Below are 20,759 nucleotides of genomic sequence, written 5' to 3'. Positions count from 1 at the left end.
AGGTGGAACAACCACATATCACAGTCATAGTAAGTACATTTTCCTCAAAGTCAGAGCTAGTAAGGGGTAAAAAAGTTTTTAAAAAGCAGTGTTAGGCATTATTTATTTAGGGAGGGGTCAGGGTGAGAAGGGGGTGCTGTGGGATTATTTCAGATGCTTTCGGATGATGGGCAGGGACTCTGCTGTCCTTCAGGGGGAAGCTGGTGACAGGACAGAGAAGAGCTTGGACTGGGCTGAGCGGGAGCTGCCAAGAGACCAGAGGTGGCAGAACGGAGTGGGTGTTGTCCAGGGTCACGCCAAGGTTCTTTGTACTCTGGGAGGGGGACACTGGAGTTGTCAACAATGATGGAGAGGTCTTTGAGCGGGCAGGCCTTGCCCTGGCGGAAAAGCAGCTCCATCTTGTCGAGGCTGAGCTTGAGGTGGTGGGCCGACATCCAAGCTGAGATATCTGCCAGGCAAGCAGATGCGTGTCGCCACGTGGGTGTCAGAATGGGGGAAGGAGAGAAGTAGTTGAGTCTCATCCGCATAGCAATCATGAGCGAGACCTGGTGGGGATATGACTGAGCAGAGTAGCTTTGTGTATAGAGAGAAGGGCCTAGAACCAAGCCCTGGGGGACACCAGTTGTGAGTACAGTACGTGGTGCAGACACAGATCCTCTTCACAATGCCTGGCAGGAGCAGCCTGATAGGATGCAATCCAAGAGTGCAGAGGCTGAGACGCCCAGCCCTGAGAGGGTGGAGGAGGATGTGATGGTTCACAGTGTTGAAGGCATCAGATTCATCTAGGAGGATGACAACAGAGGAGAGAGTCAGCTTTGGCAGTGTGAAGAGCCTCCATGATACAGAGAAGAGCAGTGACACGTCTTGAAGCCTGACTGGTTAGGGTCAAGAAGATCGTTCTGAGAGATAGCGAGAGAGTTGGTCAGTGTTAAAGGAATTTCGATTCCTGTTTATTAACCAATTCAATTAAAACACTCTGCCCATAAATAAGAATTTGTAAGATAATTATCTGCATAAAATGGACAGATGCCAGTCTTAAAATCAACCAATCAATAGCGTTTATTCTCGAGACTACTGATCATAATACATTTTACATCAGGTTATATAATAAGAATGATGTCATAGGTTTTAATGTCCAACCTCCTCTCGGATACAATGGCAATACAGTTCGAGTTCTCATTACTGTCTGCCACCTGTTCAACTATCTACAACGAACTCAAGGTCTTTCCCCTCCCTGCGTAGAGACATCATTCTAGCCTGTCTGAAGATAAACCCATTCTTTCTAACAAGGAACACATAGAATTCTAACTCATAAATGTTGAATGTTAAGTCAAATGTATACATATTTTAGTCATTAAACACAAAAATCCCATAACAGTCAGAAAGAATAGAAAGGGATTACCGGTCTGTATTGTCTGATGTCAGAGTCGTCGAGTGTTGGTTTCTTGAGGGGAGCGACTCTGGCAACTTTGAAGTCCGAGGGAACGCAGCCAGTGCTCAGGGATGAGTTGAGGGAAGTGAGATGGTCTAAGGGAGGAGAGGGTCGAGCGAGCAGGGTGTCGGGTGGCCGGACCTCACATTGTGTACACTTGCTTTGGGGTTACAAAATGGGGGTGTAGGGATTTTTTTGGGGGGGGGGGGGGGGGGGGGGGGGGGGGGGTTGACAGCTTTGTTTTAGCTGGTCGTGTGAAACAAGGCTGTACCCTCCTTGACTGGAGCCCGCCTCTTGGCAACAGGTTTTATGAAAGTGCTTCAGCTTCTCTGATTGTTGTGCTTTTTGGAGGAGTAGCCAGTAGACTCGTCTCCTGCTATGGTGTGGCCTCCCAGAATACAAGACATGACCCTTTTATTAGAATTTAAAACTTTTTTTATCCATAGACAATTTTACAAGTTATTCTTTAATACATTTTTTGTCTGTGGTTATAACAAAGATGTCAAGCATTTGAACACAGACCCCCACAAAACAAAGCATTCAGTCGATTCATCCAGTATCTTTCACTCACTCACTCGCAGCTCTCCCATTCTGAATAGATAGCAACCACAATCTCTCATAGACAAAAATGATAATACATACATTTACACAGAGGAGTCTCTGTAGATCCATTTAGAACAGATGAGCATCCACACTTCCTCTCACAAGCCAAACCCTGCCCGAGGCAAGTAGCTACAGGAACACAGAACCTGAGACAGGCTTTTGGCATGGCGTCAGGGCCCGAATTAAAAAAGTAACTCTGGGATCAGGTCCCCCCTGTCCATATAATTTTAATCATTATGATCTAGAAGGCATGTAAAAAGCACTACTACTCAGATTATTTGTAAATACTGGCCCAGTTCTAATTGGCTGGCTCTACAGAGAGACTGGTTGTAATACTGATCTATGTAGTGTACAGTGGACCTCAGGTCTCTCTGAACGTCAGCCCTCATGTGTTACTGAACTGTGGGCATAGTGACCATACAATCCCTAGATACTGTAAAACACACACATACAGCTGAGAGGCAGTCATCCTCTGATGACTAAACAAAGGAAGAAAAACAACAGCCTTCTTTTGATTGGGCCATGCCATGTCGCAGCATTTCTGGCACATTTGAGAATAAGTATTTTACAGTTACAGCAAGACACACACGTGCAAACACACACAAAGCATATACATCTGTTTGTTGTACAGACAGGTATAATTCCTAACTTCATATCAGCATTGAAAAGTACCTACAGAAACAAAAAAATACACTGACAACACGAGGCCAGAAAGAAGTGTTCCATATTGTTTTTGTCTACAACGTGACGCCAAAAGATACATTTTAAAATGTCCTAGAGGACCTAGTATGCAGTTTGGAGGATGCCACCATTTTGACTGTCAACACACCTCTATCTGGGTTGCTTCTAGTAATATTATTACAGTCATTTACATTTTGGGTAAATGTCTCGAGTAAAAAAAAGGCACTGCCATTTGTTATTTTAAATATGACTTCCCAGCCTCGTGCATTTCTATAATATAAATTACAATTTTTTTGGGAGCTTGAGTTTTTTTCTTAAACATAGGATATTATTTTTTCAAATACATTTGTAAGCCTGCAGTCAATACAGGACATCGGCTTTTTGATAACAAAAACAAAACAAACAGAGCACAGTAAAGCTGTAGAACTTTTGTTACAGTATGGATGCTTCCGAGTTTACAAAAAAAGAAAGAGTCTCGCCATCGAATAATGATGCGATATTTGACTAAATGTGCAGAGTGTCTATGACCAACAAAAATTTCAGTTAAAAAAACCCCATTAAATTAAATAATAATATATTTGGAATATCAAGGTTATCATCTAACTGTTAATACTGCAGTGTGTACAGCGGATCTCTCTCATCCCAGCCACATAGGGGTTGGATGCGCTTTGGAAAATACAAAATAAAAAAACCTTTTTTGTGTTACACAAGATGAACAGCTTCCGGTTGAGTCAAAGTCCGATCCACTCCTCATCTGGCTACTTCACACACACAGTTGCAGTAATATATCAATGACATTCACAACTCTTCTGTTTACTGCCTCTGCTCCATCGCTCTCTCATAGGCACATACTGTAGTGTACACTACATTCACACACACATAACCTCATGGGCAGTAGTGAGTGTGAAAGTCCCACCCTAGAATGCACTACCCTCTGCTCTGCAGTTGTTACCAGTCTTTTGGGTAGGCTACATATATCTTAGCCATCCACTGTGATGTCATCACTAGCCATGCAGATGGTGGTTAGCTTGGTAAGCACTGGTTGCCCATTCCCAGGGCTATCCCTGGACCCCCGATGCGCATAGCTGAAGTGTAACAAAGTAGTAAAGGGCCTTATCCCACAGAAATAACCCCAGATGACTCTCCATCCCAGTCTATCAAGGGTTACCGTGGCCTGTTCTATTTGGCAATGTTTCAAAGGGGTCGTTGCCCCCTATCCTGTTTGTTCTGCTGGTGGCCACGTTCAGACATTTGGCCAACCAGGATGACAAGCGTTCCCAAACCGTCAGTCAGAAGCAAAAACGAATCCAAACAAGACACAGAGTGTCTCTCTACTCCACTATTAAATATAAAAATGTGCGATTATACTGTAGTTCAAAACCAAAAATAACTATGTTAATATTTGAGATGTACTTATGGTCACCAGCCATAGCAAGTTAATACATATGGTACTTTAAATAATACATCTAAATGAATACAATAAATCACCTCTGCAACATTAGAAAAAAAAAGAAGAATAAATTATTTGAATCTGCTAATAGTATCAATTTATATGGCAGTGACAAGTGGATCTAACTACCATGTACATCCACTGATGCATGTTGCATCAGTGTACCAATACTGTAATGCTGCCACTAAATATTTTCCAAACCATGCCACAAAAGGGTCCATGCCAATTCATGCTTTATGCAATTTTCCTGTCACCGTCCCAGTTAAGGCCTTGCGTTTTTAGTGAGAGCACTTCCTGAAGCAGTGACGTTTGACTGACTATGAAACATCACTACAAGCATCAGTTACATTTTGACAATAACAGGTTAAAGGTTTGAGGTTTGACTGGGGTCACCCCTACTTTATGACAAGATGGCTCAGTCTGAGAGCTTCAGTTCAATGCACACTTGGGAGTGGGCTGTAGTTACTTTGGCAGAGGAAGGGGTGTTCTCGTTCTCCATCGCCGAGCAACGGTGCATTTGGCATGAAGCTGGTTTATTCTCACTACAAGTTCACCTCCACAATAAGTCAAGTCCCTTTTCCTGATCTACAAAACTCTTAACCTTTCCTCTCCAAACCACTTGCCTCTCCCCACTGATGAACGTTTATTGCACATACTTGCCATTTCTATTGCTGCACCTATTGGCATTGTTATTGATGGATTAGCTGTAGTAAAATATCACAACACCAAGTGCAGAACAAGAAAACGAGACACATAAGAATTCAAAAATAAACTAACCCAAAAAGTTGCGCAATAACCCTCACAAAACCCCACACCAAATCAGGATGCCCATTCAGGCACAATACATTAGCGTGATCTTCCATGCACAAAACACCCACTTACAGGATGACAGTGATACAGTGGCTAATAACTACAGAGCCTAACTCAGCTCTAAAAGAGGTTATTTTACCATGAACCTACCCTTATAGCATGTCGTGCAGACAACAATGAATCAAGGATAAATATTAAGACAAAAAAAAACGAACAAGAAATTGAAGTATAAAAAGCCTAATTCCAAGTGCCTGGCTGTCTAACTGCTTTTGGCCACTAGATGGAGTTAAGAACTAAAAAGAGAGTAATCTCAGGGATTTAAACTAGTTTTAAACCCTTCATGGGTTGATGTTTCTATGCTGCTTGAGGGAAAGGAAACCTCAGCAACCTTCTCGTTTACATCCGCCAAAGCTACTTCCTGATTCTCCCGTCCTCTGTGTACGTCTTTTCTCCTTGATTCAGAACATCTTTGACCATCTCTTACTTCCTAGTAAAATGAGAGCATATAGCATACAACGCTATAGTACCTACCCTGGACTGAAAACAAACATGTATATCCTCATTCTATTTCACAATGAGACACATCGAAAATACTCCTGACCCACACTGACTAGCCCTAATTAGAGAATAGGTCACACAACATTGTGCACCTGTTAAAGAAACCTCACTCCCAAATCCAGACACAGCCCAAGCAAATTAACAGCATAACCGTTCAATGCATAGTCTGCAGGGACAAAGATGAAAGAATTCTAAAAGATGATATATATTGGCCTGTCTATAACATTTACCTAGAGCTTCACCACAACGCTACTACAAAATGTTCCTCTCTTGTTTCAAATCAAAGTCCCTGCCTCTGACATGGATCCATCATCACTGACGTCCTCTTCTCCTTCTAAATCACTTGGCACAGACCATCCTGTGTCTCCCCACTTTCATTTCCCCTCCTCCCATCTCTTTTCATTTCTCTGTTTTTCCTTCTACACACTTCCACTGCATCCCCCTTTCCTTTTAGCGTTTTCATTTTTCACACAGCTTGGCTGCTGGTAAGCAAAAGAAAGAAACAAAAAGCAAAAAAACAACGATAAAGTTGGTTGTAAACTATGATAGCTACTGTGGGACGTTAAGTCTATTAAGCGACTAGTACGGTAGTATGCTACTATTTTCCCCAGAATTATTTAAAAAAATAAAATATAAGAGATAACATTCATAGCCGAAATGTATTAATGTTTCGGTACCATAGTAGCATCTTATGTAAACAATACATACATGTAAAAAATGTTTTTTTTTTCTGTCACCTATACAGAGCATAGGGGTCTTTTGAAAAACCTCCTCCCTAAAACTCTCCCAAACAGTGAGATGAATGCCGAAGCTTCTCTCACAATGTGTCCCACTTTGTTTATTTACTTACTTGTCTTGTGTTTGTTTTTGGCTCAGTGAGACGTCATATGGTACGACTGGTAGAAATGCTGACTGGTGCGAACTGGTGTGGGGACTGTGGGCGGAGTAGGGAAGTCTACAGTCTTATAGCATGATATACTACAGTACCCATAATGCACCACTCCCCGTTCAACTGGGCCCAGTCTACCAATCGGTTGTTGGCCGATGCTGACCCCCAGCGCTGCTATATCTGCTATATCTCACCCAGCCCAGCAGAGGGCACTCCTCGGGCACTGTTGCGGGTAGTTATACTGGGTGGGGAAAGGAGTCTGCACTGCATTTCTCATCCATCACTGAAGCCCAGGTACTTATGAGTGTGCTGGGGGCATAGCCGTGTTTTGTTGTGATGGTAACATGCCAATGTGCTGCTGCGTTAGTCATTTGTTAGCAGTTTTTGCGGATTGCCTCGCCGTGGCATGATTTGCAGCCCAGCAACCACCCCGGTTGACCTCTCCCATTGGCTGATGGGGTGTGTGTGTGTGTGTGTGTGGGGGGGGGGGGGGGGCAGATGTCCCCAGGTCTCCTTCAGGTACTACTTTCAGATGGTGGATGTGCGGTCGACTCCATCTAGACACACAGAAGGGAGGGACATAGGACAAACCATCAGATAGGAATAAGAATAACAACTGGACAAATACAGACGGAATGTTTCAAAACAAAAAAACAACTGTTGCATCTGGCTTAGCTGGACAAACAAAGAGGACCCGGGTTATGTCCTAAATGGCACCCTATTCCCTACATAGTGCACTACCTTTGACCGGAGCCCTATGGACTTAGGTGTCTTCGGACCTTAGAAACAAGCTATATAAATCCTATGTATTGTTATTTTGGTATTTTATTGCAAAAGCAGCAGCTACTCTTCCTGGGGTTCACACAAAACATGAAACATAATACAGAATGACATAATACAAAACATCAACAGACAAAAACAGCTCAAGGACAGAACTACATAAAAAAAAATTAAAGGCACACGTAGCCTACATATCAATGCATACACACAAACTATCTAGGTCAAATAGGGGAGAGGTGTTGTGCCGTGAGGTGTTGCTTTATCTGTTTTTTTAAACCAGGTTTGCTGTTTATTTGAGCAAAATGAGATGGAAGGAAGTTCCATGCAATAAGGGCTCTATATACTGCTGTACGTTCTTGAATATGTTCTGGATTTGGGGACTGTGAAAAGTACCCTGGTGGCATGTCTGGTGGGATAAGTGTGTGTAAGTTGACTATGCAAACTATTTGGGATTTAATGTTTCTTATAAAAAGAAGTGATGCAGTCAGTCTCTCCTCAACTCTTAGCCAAGAGAGACTGGCATGCATAGTATTTATATCAGTCCTCTGATTACAATGAAGAGCAGAACATGCTGTTCTGGGCCAGCTGCAGCTTAACTAGGTCTTTCCTTGCAGCACTGGACCACACGACTAAAACTAGAGCCTGCAGGACTTGCTTTTTGGAGTGTGGTGTCAAAAAAGCAGAGCATCTCTTTATTACGGCCAGACCTCTCCCCATCTTTACAACCATTGACCATGACAGTTTACAATCTAAGGTAACGCCAAGTAATTTAGTCTCCTCAACTTGTTCAACAGCCACACCATTCATTACCAGATTCAGCTGAGGTCTAGAACTTAAGGAATGATTTGTACCAAATACAATGCTCTTAGTTTTAGAGATGTTCAAGACCAGTTTATTACTGGCCACCCATTCCAAAACAGACTGCAACTCTTTGTTAAGGGTTTCAGTGGCTGCATTAGCTGTGGTTGCTGATGCTTATATGGTTGAATCATCAGCATACATGGACACAAAGAGGGCCTAGAGCGCGGCCCTGCGGTACACCACACTTTACAGGTTTGACATTAGAGAAGCTACCATTAAAGAAAACCCTTTGAGTTATATTAGATAGATGGCTCTAAATCCACAATATGGCAGAGATTGAAAAGCCATAACACAAGTTTTCAACAACAGGTTATGGTCAATAATATCAAAGGCTGCACTGAAATCTAACAGTACAGCTCCCACAATCTTCTTATTATCAATTTCTTTCAACCAATCATCAGTCATTTGTGTCAGTGCAGTACATGTTGAGTGCACTTCTCTATAAGCATGCTGAAAGTCTGTTGTTAATTTCAAACACATTTTTGTCCAACAGTTTGCTAAGAGCTGGCAGCAAGCTTATAGGTCTGCTGTTAGAACCAGTAAAGGCCACTTTACTATTCTTGGGTAGCGGAATTACTTTGTCTTCCTTCCAGGCCTGAGGACAAGACTTTCCTCTAGGCTCAGATTAAAGATATGACAGATAGGAGTGGCTGTAGAGTCAGCTACCATCCTCAGTAGCTTTCCATCTAAGTCGTCAATGCCAGGAGGTTTATCATTATTGATCGATAACAATCAATTTTCCACCTCTCCCTCACAGACTTTACAAAATTCAAACTTGCAATGCTTTTCTTTCATTATTTGTATGTTTGTTGTTGGCATTTCCTGCCTAAGTTTGCCCACTTTGCGAATGAAGTAATCATTAAATTAATTGGCAACATCAAATGGTTTTGTGATGAATAAGCAATCTGATTCAATGAAAGATGGAGTTGAATTTGTCTTTCTGCCCATAATTCCATTTAAACTACAAGTTTTTTTCCATAATTCTTTATATCGTTGATCTTGGCTTCATAATACAGTTTCTTCTTGTTGAGTTTAGTCACATAATTTCTCAATTTGCAGTAAGTAAGCCAGTCAGATGTACAGCCAGACTTATTAGCCACTCCTTTTGCCCCATCTCTTTCAACCATACAGTTTTTCAATTCCTCATCAATCCATGGAGCCTTAACAGTTCTAACAGGCAGTTTCTTAACAGGTGCATGTTTAACAATAATTGGAAGAAGCAATTTCATAAATTCATCAAGTGCAGCATCTGGATGCTCCTCATTAATCACATCAGACCAACAAATATTTTTAACATAATCCACATAAGAGTCACTGCAAAATCTTTTGTATTATCTCTTATACACTATTTTAAGGCCCAGCTATTGGAACTTTGGCTTTCCTGGATATAGCCCCTACGGATACAGCTTTAGAACAAAGTTCTACAGTATTAGTAAAAATGTGATCGATACATTTGGATGATCTTGTTCCTGTAGTGTTTGTAAACATTCTGGTGGGTTGATTAATAACCTGAACCAGATTACAGGCACTGGTTACAGTGAGAAGCTTTCTCTTGAGCGGACAGCTTGATGAAAACCAGTCAATATTCCGGTCCCCAAGAAAGCAGACCTCTCTGTTTACATTACATTCACTATCAAGCATTTCACACACTCAGTAAAAAAAGAAACGTCCTCGCACTGTCAACTGCATTTATTTTCAGCAAACTTAACGTGTAAATATTTGTATGAACATAAGATTCAACAGCTGAGACATAAACTGAACAAGTTCCACAGACATGTGACTAACAGAAATGAAACAATGTGTCCCTGCAAAAAGTGGGGGTCAAAAGTAACAGTCAGTATCTGGTGTGGCCACCAGCTGCATTAAGTACTGCAGTGCATCTCCTCATGGACTGCACCAGATTTTCCAGTTCTTGCTGTGAGATGTTACCCCACTCTTCCACCAAGGCACCTGCAAGTTCCCGGACATTTCTGGGGGGAATGGCCCTCACCCTCCGATCCAACAGATCCCAGATGTGCTCAATGGGATTGAGATCTGGGCTCTTCGCTGGCCATGGCAGAACACTGACATTCCTGTCTTGCAGGAAATCACGCATAGAACGAGCAGTATGGCTGGTGGCATTGTCATGCTGGAGGGTCATGTCAGGATGAGCCTGCAGGAAGGGTACCACATGAGGGAGGAGGATGTCTTCCCTGTAACGCACAGTGTTGAGATTGCCAGCAATGACAACAAGCTCAATCCGATGATGCTGTGACACACCGTCCCAGACCATGACGGACACTCCACCTCCAAGTTGATCCCGCTCCAGAGTACAGGCCTCGGTGTAACGCTCATTCCTTCGACGATAAACGCAAATCCGACCATCACCCCTGGTGAGACAAAACCATGACTCGTCAGTGAAGAGCACTTTTTGCCAGTCCTGTCTGGTCCTGCGACGGTGGGTTTGTGCCCATAGGCGACGTAGTTGCCGGTGATGTCCGGTGAGGACCTGCCTTACAACAGGCCTACAAGCCCTCAGTCCAGCCTCTCTCAGCCTATTGCGGACAGTCTGAGCACTGATGGAGGGATTGTGCGTTCCTGGTGTAACTCAGGCAGTTGGTGTTGCCATCCTGTACTTGTCCCGCAGGTGTGATGTTCGGATGTACCGATCCTGTGCAGGTGTTGTTACACGTGGTCTGCCACTGCGAGGAGGATAACCTGTCCAGTCTCCCTGTAGCGCTGTCTTAGGCGTCTCACAGTACGGACATTGCAATTTATTGCCTTGGCCACATCTACAGTCCTCATGCCTCCTTGCAGCATGCCTAAGGCACGTGCACATTCAGGCAGATCAGCAGGGACCCTGGGCATCTTTCCTTTGGTGTTTTTCAGTCAGTAAGTTTTCCTAAGTTTTCATAACTGTGACCTTAATTGCCTACCGTCTGTAAGCTGTTAGTGTCTTAACGACCGTTCCACAGGTGCAAGTTCATTAATTGTTTATGGTTCATTGAACAAGCATGGGAAACAAAGTTTAAACCCTTTACAATGAAGATCTGTGAAGTTATTTAGATTTTTACGAATCATCTTTGAAAGACAGGGTCCAGAAAAAGGGATGTTTCTTTTTTTGCTGAGTTTATTATTTAGATACTGACTGTTATCACTTGGTGGCCTATAGCAACACCCCAAAAGAAAAGGCTTTAGATATGCCAAGTGAACCTGCAACCACAACACTTCAATAACACTTGACATAAGATCTTCTCTAAGTATGACGGGGATATGGCTCTGAATATATACAGCAACACCTCCCCCATAAGAATTTATGTCTCCTCTATAGATGTTATATCCTTGTATTGCACTGCTGTATCATCAAATGAATTATCTACGTGAGTCTCAGAAAAGGCGAATATATGTTATCTGATGTTAGCAAGTTATTGATTTCATGAACCTTATTTCTAAGGCTACATATATTATTATGGGCTATTTTCAGCCCTTTCCTGGGTAGCTTAGAGATAGACATAATACTGAAGAGCAAACAAAACAAAAAAATCTACATTCAGCAGTCCATTAATCAATTGGTGTGTGTCCTGCGGGGTTGAAGCTACGAACTCATAGGCTTGGCTCTCTCATCCCTTCCAGGCTTCTGGGAGGGAGGGTGGACAATGAGCCTGTCCTATGGACCAGGGTGCATTACAAACAAGGTGTTTCATAGAACAATTTACTATTATTGGAGTTCCTGTGTGTGGTCGAGGGTCTCATGACATTCCAAATGGCACCCTATTCCCTATATAGTGCAATACCTTTGACCAGAGCTCTATCAGCACTGGTCAAAAGTAGTGGACTATACATGTAATAGGGTTCCATAAGAGTCTTATGAAGGCCCATGTTAAAAATGCACCAACCTCTAACCCTTACCCCCTGGGGCACTTTCGGAGATCTGGAAAAAGGACTGAAGTAGGCAATTAGCAATATGCGAATAATGCCACCTTTCCCTGTCATAGGCTTGATGAAATGTTCACCATAATGGATATCCAATCCTTTCAGATCTACAGAACTGCCTAACAGGGTAACGTCTGGAAGCATGTCAATATTAGGGAAATTACTTGGCAGCTTTCTGTCAAATTGGTTAAAAGAAAAGAGAGTTTGGTCATTTTTAGAGCTGACAGATTTCTATTGGACAGTATTTATTCGATTTGTAAATAAGGGCACGGTGGTATTCCATTCACAATCAGTACTTTAGTTCTAATTTATATTCTGTGGATTCAGTATGTTATAGAGAGAGAGAAAGGAGGGGCAGAGGGGTACAGTAGAGAGGAAGGGTCCAGTCTGGGACTGGCACTCCTCAGCTAACCACCTCTGCTCTGGGCCTGTGTGTGTGTGTGTGTTTGTCCAACTACACAAAGCGGCGCTTGTCCACCCAAGCTCTGCGCCGAGCACTGAGGGCCACTGTCTCTGCCTCTGTGCTGGCGAGGCCGGGGAGAGAGAAAACAGCCCCTTTATTTAAAACTAAACTCCACTTCGCATGGGAATGGTTATTGCGATTATCCATCTCCCTTCCTCTCCCTATCCACTCCACCCTTCTATCCTCGCACTACGTGTGGATTAATTGTGGAGTCACACCCTGGCTACAGCCAAACATGGGCTCAAATACTATTTGAAATATTTCAAATAATTTGAGCAATTGCTTTAGCCTTCCTGGAGGGCCTGTTCTATTGCAGGTTCAATCAAGCACAGCTAAAGCATTCGAAATGATTTCGAATAGTATATGAACCCAGGTCTGGCGACAGGCAAGCCATCATCTTTGGGGAGTTGAGACTATGGATGTATTCACTGTATGTTGCTGGCTTCATTAGTATTACGGTCACATTCTGACAAGACATATGAATGTTCCCGATGACTTGGCAAATGACTCACCCGTAACTTATTTTTTTTTCTTTAAAACCTCTACAGAATCATTGGGTCCCCCGCGCGACGGTTGAGCTAACGTAGGCTAATGCGATTAGCATAAGGTTGTAAGTAACAAGAACATTTCCCAGGACATAGACATATCTGATATTTGCAGAAACTTAAATTCTTGTTAATCTAACTGCACTGTACAATTTACAGTAGTTATTACAGTGAAAGAACAGCATGACGTTGTTTGAGGAGAGTGCACAATTATGAACGTGAAAAGTTATTAATAAACCAATTAGGCACATTTGGACAGTCTTGATACAACATTTTAACAGAAATGCAATGGTTCATTGGCTCAGTCTAAAACTTTGCATACACTGCTGCCATCTAATGGCCCAAATCTAAATTGCCCCTAGATTCCTAAGGCATATATTGGCCTTTCTCTTGCATTTCAAAGATGGTCCAATTTTTTTTTTTTAAACGCATGTTTTCTTTCTTTGTATTATCTTTTACCAGATCTAATGTGTTATATTATCCTACATTAATATAACATTTCCACAAACTTCAAAGTGTTCCCTATCAAGAATATGCATATCCTTGCTTAAGGGCCTGAGCTACAGGCAGTTCGATTTGGGTATGTCATTTTAGGCAAAAATTGAAAAGAGGTTTAACAGTTTCTGGGTAGAGGGAATTCCAAATGTTGATGTCACTTGTTAAATCCACTTCAAATCAGTGCAGACGAAGGGAAGCAGACAGGTCAAATAAGGCTTTTTAAGCCTTGAGATTCCAGGGGGTGAATGGGCAAGACAAAAGATTTAAGTGCCTTTGCACAAGGTATGGTAGGTAGTAGGTGCCAGGCGTGTTTGTAACAAGAACTGCACCGCTGCTGGATTTTTCATGCTCAACAGTTTACCGTATGTATCAAGAATTGTCCACCACCTAAAGGACATCCAGCCAACTTGACAACTGTGGGAAGCATTGGCCTCATAATGAACCGCATCCCTGTGGAATGCTTTTGACACCTTGTAGAGTCCATGCCCCGACCAATTACGGCTGTTCTGAGGGCAAAGGGTGTGTGTGTGTGAGAGAGAGAGCGAGCGTGCGTACAAGTTTCTTTCTCTGTGCGTGTGCGCACGTGTGATTAAACCAAGTGGTACATTAGATACAGTACTGTGTGCATGTGTGTATTGACTAAGAAGTCCAGTATTAACTGGTGTGTGTGAATTCGTATGTGTGTGTTCGTGGATGGTTGTGGTGCTCCTACCTCCCAGGGCATGCTCTGTCATACTCAAACACAGAGACTCCAGCCGGTTGTTGATGTCTGGTTCCGTCACTGGCACTTGGAGATCTGGAGAACACCACCACAATGTTACAACAACATACACACAACCAACTACCCGGAGAACAACACTGCAACATTACAACAATGTACACACAATCAACTACCTGGAGAACTCTGCAACATTACATCAACGTACACACAACCAACTACCTGGAGAACACCACCACAATGTTACAACAACATACACACAACCAACTACCCAGAGAACAACACTGCAACATTAAAACAACATACAGACAACTAACTACCAGGACAGCATTGCAACATAACAACATACCCACAACCAACTACCTGGAGACCAACGCCACAATGTTACAACAACATACACACAACTAACTACCAGGACAGCACTGCAACATAACAACGTACCCACAACCAACTACCTGGAGAACACCACCAATGTTACAACAACGTACCCACAACCAACTACCTGGAGAACAACACTGCAACATTACAACAATGTACACACAATCAACTACCTGGAGAACTCTGCAACATTACATCAACGTACACACAACCAACTACCTGGAGAACTCTGCAACATTACATCAACGTACACACAACCAACTACCTGGAGAACTCTGCAACATTACATCAACGTACACACAACCAACTACCTGGAGAACACCACCACAATGTTACAACAACATACACACAACCAACTACCCAGAGAACAACACTGCAAAATTAAAACAACATACAGACAACTAACTACCAGGACAGCATTGCAACATAACAACATACCCACAACCAACTACCTGGAGACCAACGCCACAATGTTACAACAACATACACACAACTAACTACCAGGACAGCACTGCAACATAACAACGTACCCACAACCAACTACCTGGAGAACACCACCAATGTTACAACAACGTACCCACAACCAACTACCTGGAGAACACCACCAATGTTACAACAACGAACCCACAACCAACTACCTGGAGAACACCACCAATGTTACAACAACGTACCCACAACCAACTATCTGAAGAACACCACCAATGTTACAACAACGTACCCACAACCAACTACCTGGAGAACACCACCAATGTTACAACAACGTACCCACAACCAACTACCTGGAGAACACCACCAATGTTACAACAACGTACCCACAACCAACTACCTGGAGAACACCACCAATGTTACAACAACGAACCCACAACCAACTACCTGGAGAACACCACCAATGTTACAACAACGTACCCACAACCAACTACCTGGAGAACACCACCAATGTTACAACAACGTACCCACAACCAACTATCTGGAGAACACCACCAATGTTACAACAACGAACCCACAACCAACTACCTGGAGAACACCACCAATGTTACAACAACGTACCTTCAACCAACTACCTGGAGAACACCACCAATGTTACAACAACGTACCCACAACCAACTACCTGGAGAACACCACCAATGTTACAACAACGTACCCACAACCAACTACCTGGAGAACACCACCAATGTTACAACAACGTACCCACAACCAACTACCTGGAGAACACCACCAATGTTACAACAACGTACCCACAACCAACTACCTGGAGAACACCACCAATGTTACAACAACGTACCCACAACCAACTACCTGGAGAACACCACCAATGTTACAACAACGTACCCACAACCAACTACCTGGAGAACACCACCAATGTTACAACAACGTACCCACAACCAACTACCTGGAGAACACCACCAATGTTACAACAACGTACCCACAACCAACTACCTGGAGAACACCACCAATGTTACAACAACGTACCCACAACCAACTACCTGGAGAACACCACCAATGTTACAACAACGTACCCACAACCAACTACCTGGAGAACACCACCAATGTTACAACAACGTACCCACAACCAACTACCTGGAGAACACCACCAATGTTACAACAACGTACCCACAACCAACTACCTGGAGAACACCACCAATGTTACAACAACGTACCCACAACCAACTACCTGGAGAACACCACCAATGTTACAACAACGTACCCACAACCAACTACCTGGAGAACACCACCAATGTTACAACAACGTACCCACAACCAACTACCTGGAGAACACCACCAATGTTACAACAACGTACCCACAACCAACTACCTGGAGAACACCACCAATGTTACAACAACATACCCACAACCACTGTGAAAGCTCAGCTAACATAAAAAGCTAAACAAACAACTGAAAGAAAATGATAAATGTGTGTATACCAGTACGTAAAAAGCCAGATAAAGACCCCAGAATGTTCCAACATCAACACAACCACTGTGAAAATAGCTAAAAGACTTTACAATCAAAAGAATGATACATTTCTTCACAGTCCTCTACAAACCACAAAATACGACATCAGAGTCTACTATTCCCATTGAGCACGAAAAAGAGTTGAAATGAAGTTCATCACAATGTCTCAATCCCAATACTTTAACCTTTCCTAACATCACCACACCGAAATGGCAGCAGACAAAGGAATGAATTATCATGGGCTCCAAATCCCAGTGCATGCGGGGCGGGCGTCGTAACAATGACCTCCATTCAACCACACCGCGTGTGCCATGCATAATCTGATTACACTACACCGCCAATTAACCAACTGTCTCCACATTACACCCCTTAAATACAATACCCAGTCACTTGGGTTACTGAAATGGGGGTGGTTTGTTGCGTGTGTGTGTGTGTGTGTGTGTGAGTGAGGTGTGTGTGTGTGTGTACTTGTCAAGTTCAAAGTCACCCGTTCCGCCACAAGGGGGACCCATAAACTCACCTACCCCCTCAAAAAAAAATTGCTAACTTGTTAGCCTAGCAGCCCCCTCAGCTCAGCTGTGAGCTCCTTAGCTAGCTATCACGAGGGGATATCTAGGCCATCGGGCTAGCCTTAAGCTGCTCCTGCCTGCCTTAAGCGGAGTCAACGCGGCCCGGGCAGCTTTGAAAATCCCTTGTGGGTAGAGAGAAGAGCTGAGTTATGCACTTGCCGTCGGCACTGGCTGGACAGACAGAACAGTCAGCCACTGGCTATTTTTAGGCCTCAAATCCTGGCACCTCCACGCACACACACACACACTCACTCCCCTTACAATCTCCCTGTATAGTCTCCATTTTAATCAATCATTTAATCTGTCTAGCGTCAGTTTGAGAAATAGGGGAGCGAGAGAGAGACAGAGATTGAGAGAGGGCGAGTCCAGGCCTAGCTTTCCAGGCAGCTACATACTCTGGCCCGGCTCCAACTCCAGCCACCCCCGAGTGCATGTGCAGTGTGTATGACTCTGCAGAGCTGTAGAAGGGAGGGAGAGAACGAAGGAGGGAAAGAGAGAAAGGCAGGGAAAGGGTGCCAGGGCTGCCCAGCCACCCAGCACAAAGAGGCTCATTGTAACAGTCCACTGACTCTTCCCTCCTTCCCTTCCTCACATACGGCTGCATTCCCTCTTTCCCCCTGAAACTGCCCTCCCTCCTCCTTCCTCTCCATTCTAAAAAAAAGGGGGAATACACTTTGGTTCCCTATGAAAGACAGGCCGGAGGAGGAAATCCCCGCTGTCACATTGATGTCCAGTTTATCCCGCGGCTACAGCGTGAAAATAGAGTTAAGGATCCAGCCATTACAGAGCAGAACATTGGACTTGAATGGGATCTTTACCTAAGGCTGTTGTGCTGCATTGGTATGCAGATGAGAGCAGTGTGTGTGGTGCCCTGTGGCATTACAGCATCTGTCTCCAGGCTAACAAAGAGAGGAAGGCAGTACTGAGGATGCTAGGCTGCTGAGAGCTTATAAAAGATTGAGAGATGGCAATACAAAAAGGAGAGCGAGAGGGAAAGAAAAAAATTTAAAAAGAGGAGGAAAAGAGAAAGAGAGACTAAGAAAGAAAGAGAGGGTCAGAAAGGGCTACCTTGTACAGTAGAGTAATGTGTGACAAAGTGTGTGTGCGCACGTGTATGTATCGTGTAACTGAGTGTGTGTGTGTGATTTCTTACCAGACTGCTGATACATGACCATGGTGGGTGGCGTGGTGTGGACAGGCAGGGAACGGGTCCTCTGCACCGAGCTGTGGGTTCGGCTGGGCATGCTATTACTGCCTCCGGGGTTGGCAAACCATAAGCCCTGTTGGACAAACTGATAGTCACAGACAGCCACAACAGACTGATAGCCCTATGAGCACAAGACGTTTAAGAGACGTTGTGCTTGGTTGAAAATACTTATTTTTTTGTTGAAAAGATGTTGAAACCACGACTTTTCAAAGTGTTGTGCTCACTAGGAGGCTAGAGGTCATATATCTTTGGCTCATTAGACCATCTAAACTGGCACACTTCCAATAACGGGTGCCATATCTAACCACGAACAGACAATGTTGGGAAATATATTAATGTCCCTATGACGCCAAAGTAATATACAGTTCTGCACATTGTTGGCGATACTTGAAATACCCACCCCCCACCGTGGCCCCCTCAAATTGCAGTTTGAGACCCCTACATTAGACAAACTACTGAGAGCACCTCACTCAATAAGTGCAATTTAATTTATATTTAAAAATGACATTTCACAATACTTCAGCATGGCTTATAGGCCAATAGTCCGACCTTTTGGTTGACAATTTCAAATCATGAGCAATGTACATTTTGGTTACACTCTGATCAAAATGGACTCGCATCCTCAAAATTGTATGAATTAGGACTATTACATAACTCAATGCACATCATGGGGTGGCTTCATAAAAGTGTGTAAAAACTAGGGGAGGGCACGCCAGATGTCGTTTCCACTCGAGCCTATAACTACTGAGACATTATAAAGTCAACCTTTTCTTGTTCTCCCTCTCCTCTCCTCTGTTTTTCTCTCCCCCCGTTTAACCTGAAACTACTGTCACTTTAGTCGTGCGGATTCCTCTCTGTAACCTGCCTATTATACATTCAACCTTCTCTTTCTCTCCCCCTCTACTCCCCTCCACCACTCTCTCTCTCTCTCCCCCCACTCCCTCTCTGTCTCGCTGTCCCCCTTTCACGGCCCTCCCATACAGAGAGCCAGGGAAAAACAGGAAATGCCTGTGCACTGTTCTCACTGCCTCTGACTAGCTCACTTGCTCTCTCTCCTTCTCCTCCCTTTCTCCCTCTCCCCTCCGTCACCCCTCCCCCTACACCACCACCGCCCTAACAATGACTCACCCCAGTCTCTCTCTCCCCCTCCTCCCCTTCCTACCTCCTTTCTTTCAATACACACGTTCCACACCTTTCGATTTCGTCTCCCAAAAAAATGGTCGGACGGAGAAAGTGTGCTGACTGTGGAGGAAGCGGTTTGGAGTTTCCTCCCATTGTAAGGCTGCATAAAGAAATGCAGAATGGGAGCATAGCAGACGTGTGCCAGGTTATCCCTGCTGTGGAGTGGAGAACTGTTCCAATGAGCCCTAGTGATGTAGGGTCTGTGGAATGCATGATCCGCCTACAAGTTCCAGCCACTTCACCCGACACGCCACTGACGCTGCCTTTCTTTCCCTCCGATGTTGCATTTTCCCCCTCATTGGTTGAATTTGTTTCTATGACTGTCTTTACAACTATGTAATTCACAGGGACGGATAGGTCGGGACACATCTGAAAGAGGGTATCGTTAGGAGTTTGATTATTTCTCTGCGTGACGGGATGATTCCAGACACTTGGCCAAGTAGTGGTTTTCTCCCCTTTTTCCCTTTCTCCCGCTGTATATAGGCATATACGCAGCACCCCTTCAGTGTGAGAATACAATAACGTTGTTGTTTCTCCATGTAGGTCCCCTTTGTATCACTACCCTTTGTATCACTACCCATTTTCCACTACTGTAGGGAACCCAATTGTGATTGAAGCTGATAGGGATGTCCTCCCATTAAAAGGGTAGGCTTACTCAGCAATATAACATCACCTTAAAAATCATTTCAGATCTAAATCAATGGCCAAAATCTGGAAATGTGAGGTTAACTCATACTTTAGACACTACCCGTTAATGTTAAATCGGAGACTTGAGAAAATATTTGAGTTGAGGACGCCGATGTGGGCAGGGGCTAAGATAAGGTTAGATCGGGGTGTCCTCGTATGCCGTCCCTGCCTAAAAGGGAGACTCTGCAATATAACATCACAAAAGAAGAACTCTACATCAATTGCCTCGGCTAGGGGTAGCGGCTAAGTGCCTAGGAGAAGTTTACAGTCAGAAGTGTCCCTACCTGTCGTCCCTGCTTGAGACCGGTGGGGGTGCTGCTGGCGCTGCGTGGCGTGGGTCCCAGGAGGCCGGCGGTGCCCAGCAGGCCAAGCCTGGCGCCGGGCAGGCTCCGTGAGGGCATCTGGAACTGGCGCAGGCTCCGGCGGGCCGACATGCTACTGCTGCCCCCCACGCAGCCCGCCGTGGGGAGAGAGTTGGACTGGCCGAAGCCCCGGCTACTGCTGCTGCTGCTGCACGGAGAGAGAAATAGCACTTGGATCATTTTTTTTTTTTAAGAAATAAAAGAAGGTAAAGCACTTTGT

At 44.1% G+C, this 20,759-nt stretch overlaps 1 protein-coding gene across 3 annotated transcripts in view; it reads right to left on the bottom strand.

The window, feature by feature from the left end:
• Positions 1-1,647: 1,647 nt before the first annotated feature.
• The window catches only part of samd4a (sterile alpha motif domain containing 4A), a 103,601-nt gene continuing 84,489 nt past the window's right edge, over positions 1,648-20,759 (bottom strand). For 2 of the 3 annotated variants that reach the window (XM_055863876.1, XM_055863878.1), the window contains 4 exons: positions 20,462-20,687; positions 18,255-18,381; positions 14,195-14,278; positions 1,648-6,980 (listed from right to left, as the gene is read on the bottom strand). In XM_055863876.1, coding sequence (XP_055719851.1) covers positions 6,952-6,980; positions 14,195-14,278; positions 18,255-18,381; positions 20,462-20,687 — 466 coding nt within the window. In that variant the 3' untranslated portion in view covers positions 1,648-6,951. The remainder of the gene's footprint in view (positions 6,981-14,194; positions 14,279-18,254; positions 18,382-20,461; positions 20,688-20,759) is intronic. The other variant, XM_055863877.1, reaches the window with a different exon arrangement.

The sequence above is a fragment of the Salvelinus fontinalis genome, chromosome 15, assembly GCF_029448725.1.
Source record: "Salvelinus fontinalis isolate EN_2023a chromosome 15, ASM2944872v1, whole genome shotgun sequence".
Taxonomy (NCBI): Eukaryota; Metazoa; Chordata; class Actinopteri; order Salmoniformes; family Salmonidae; genus Salvelinus; species Salvelinus fontinalis.
This window is presented reverse-complemented; position numbering and strand designations above follow the sequence as displayed.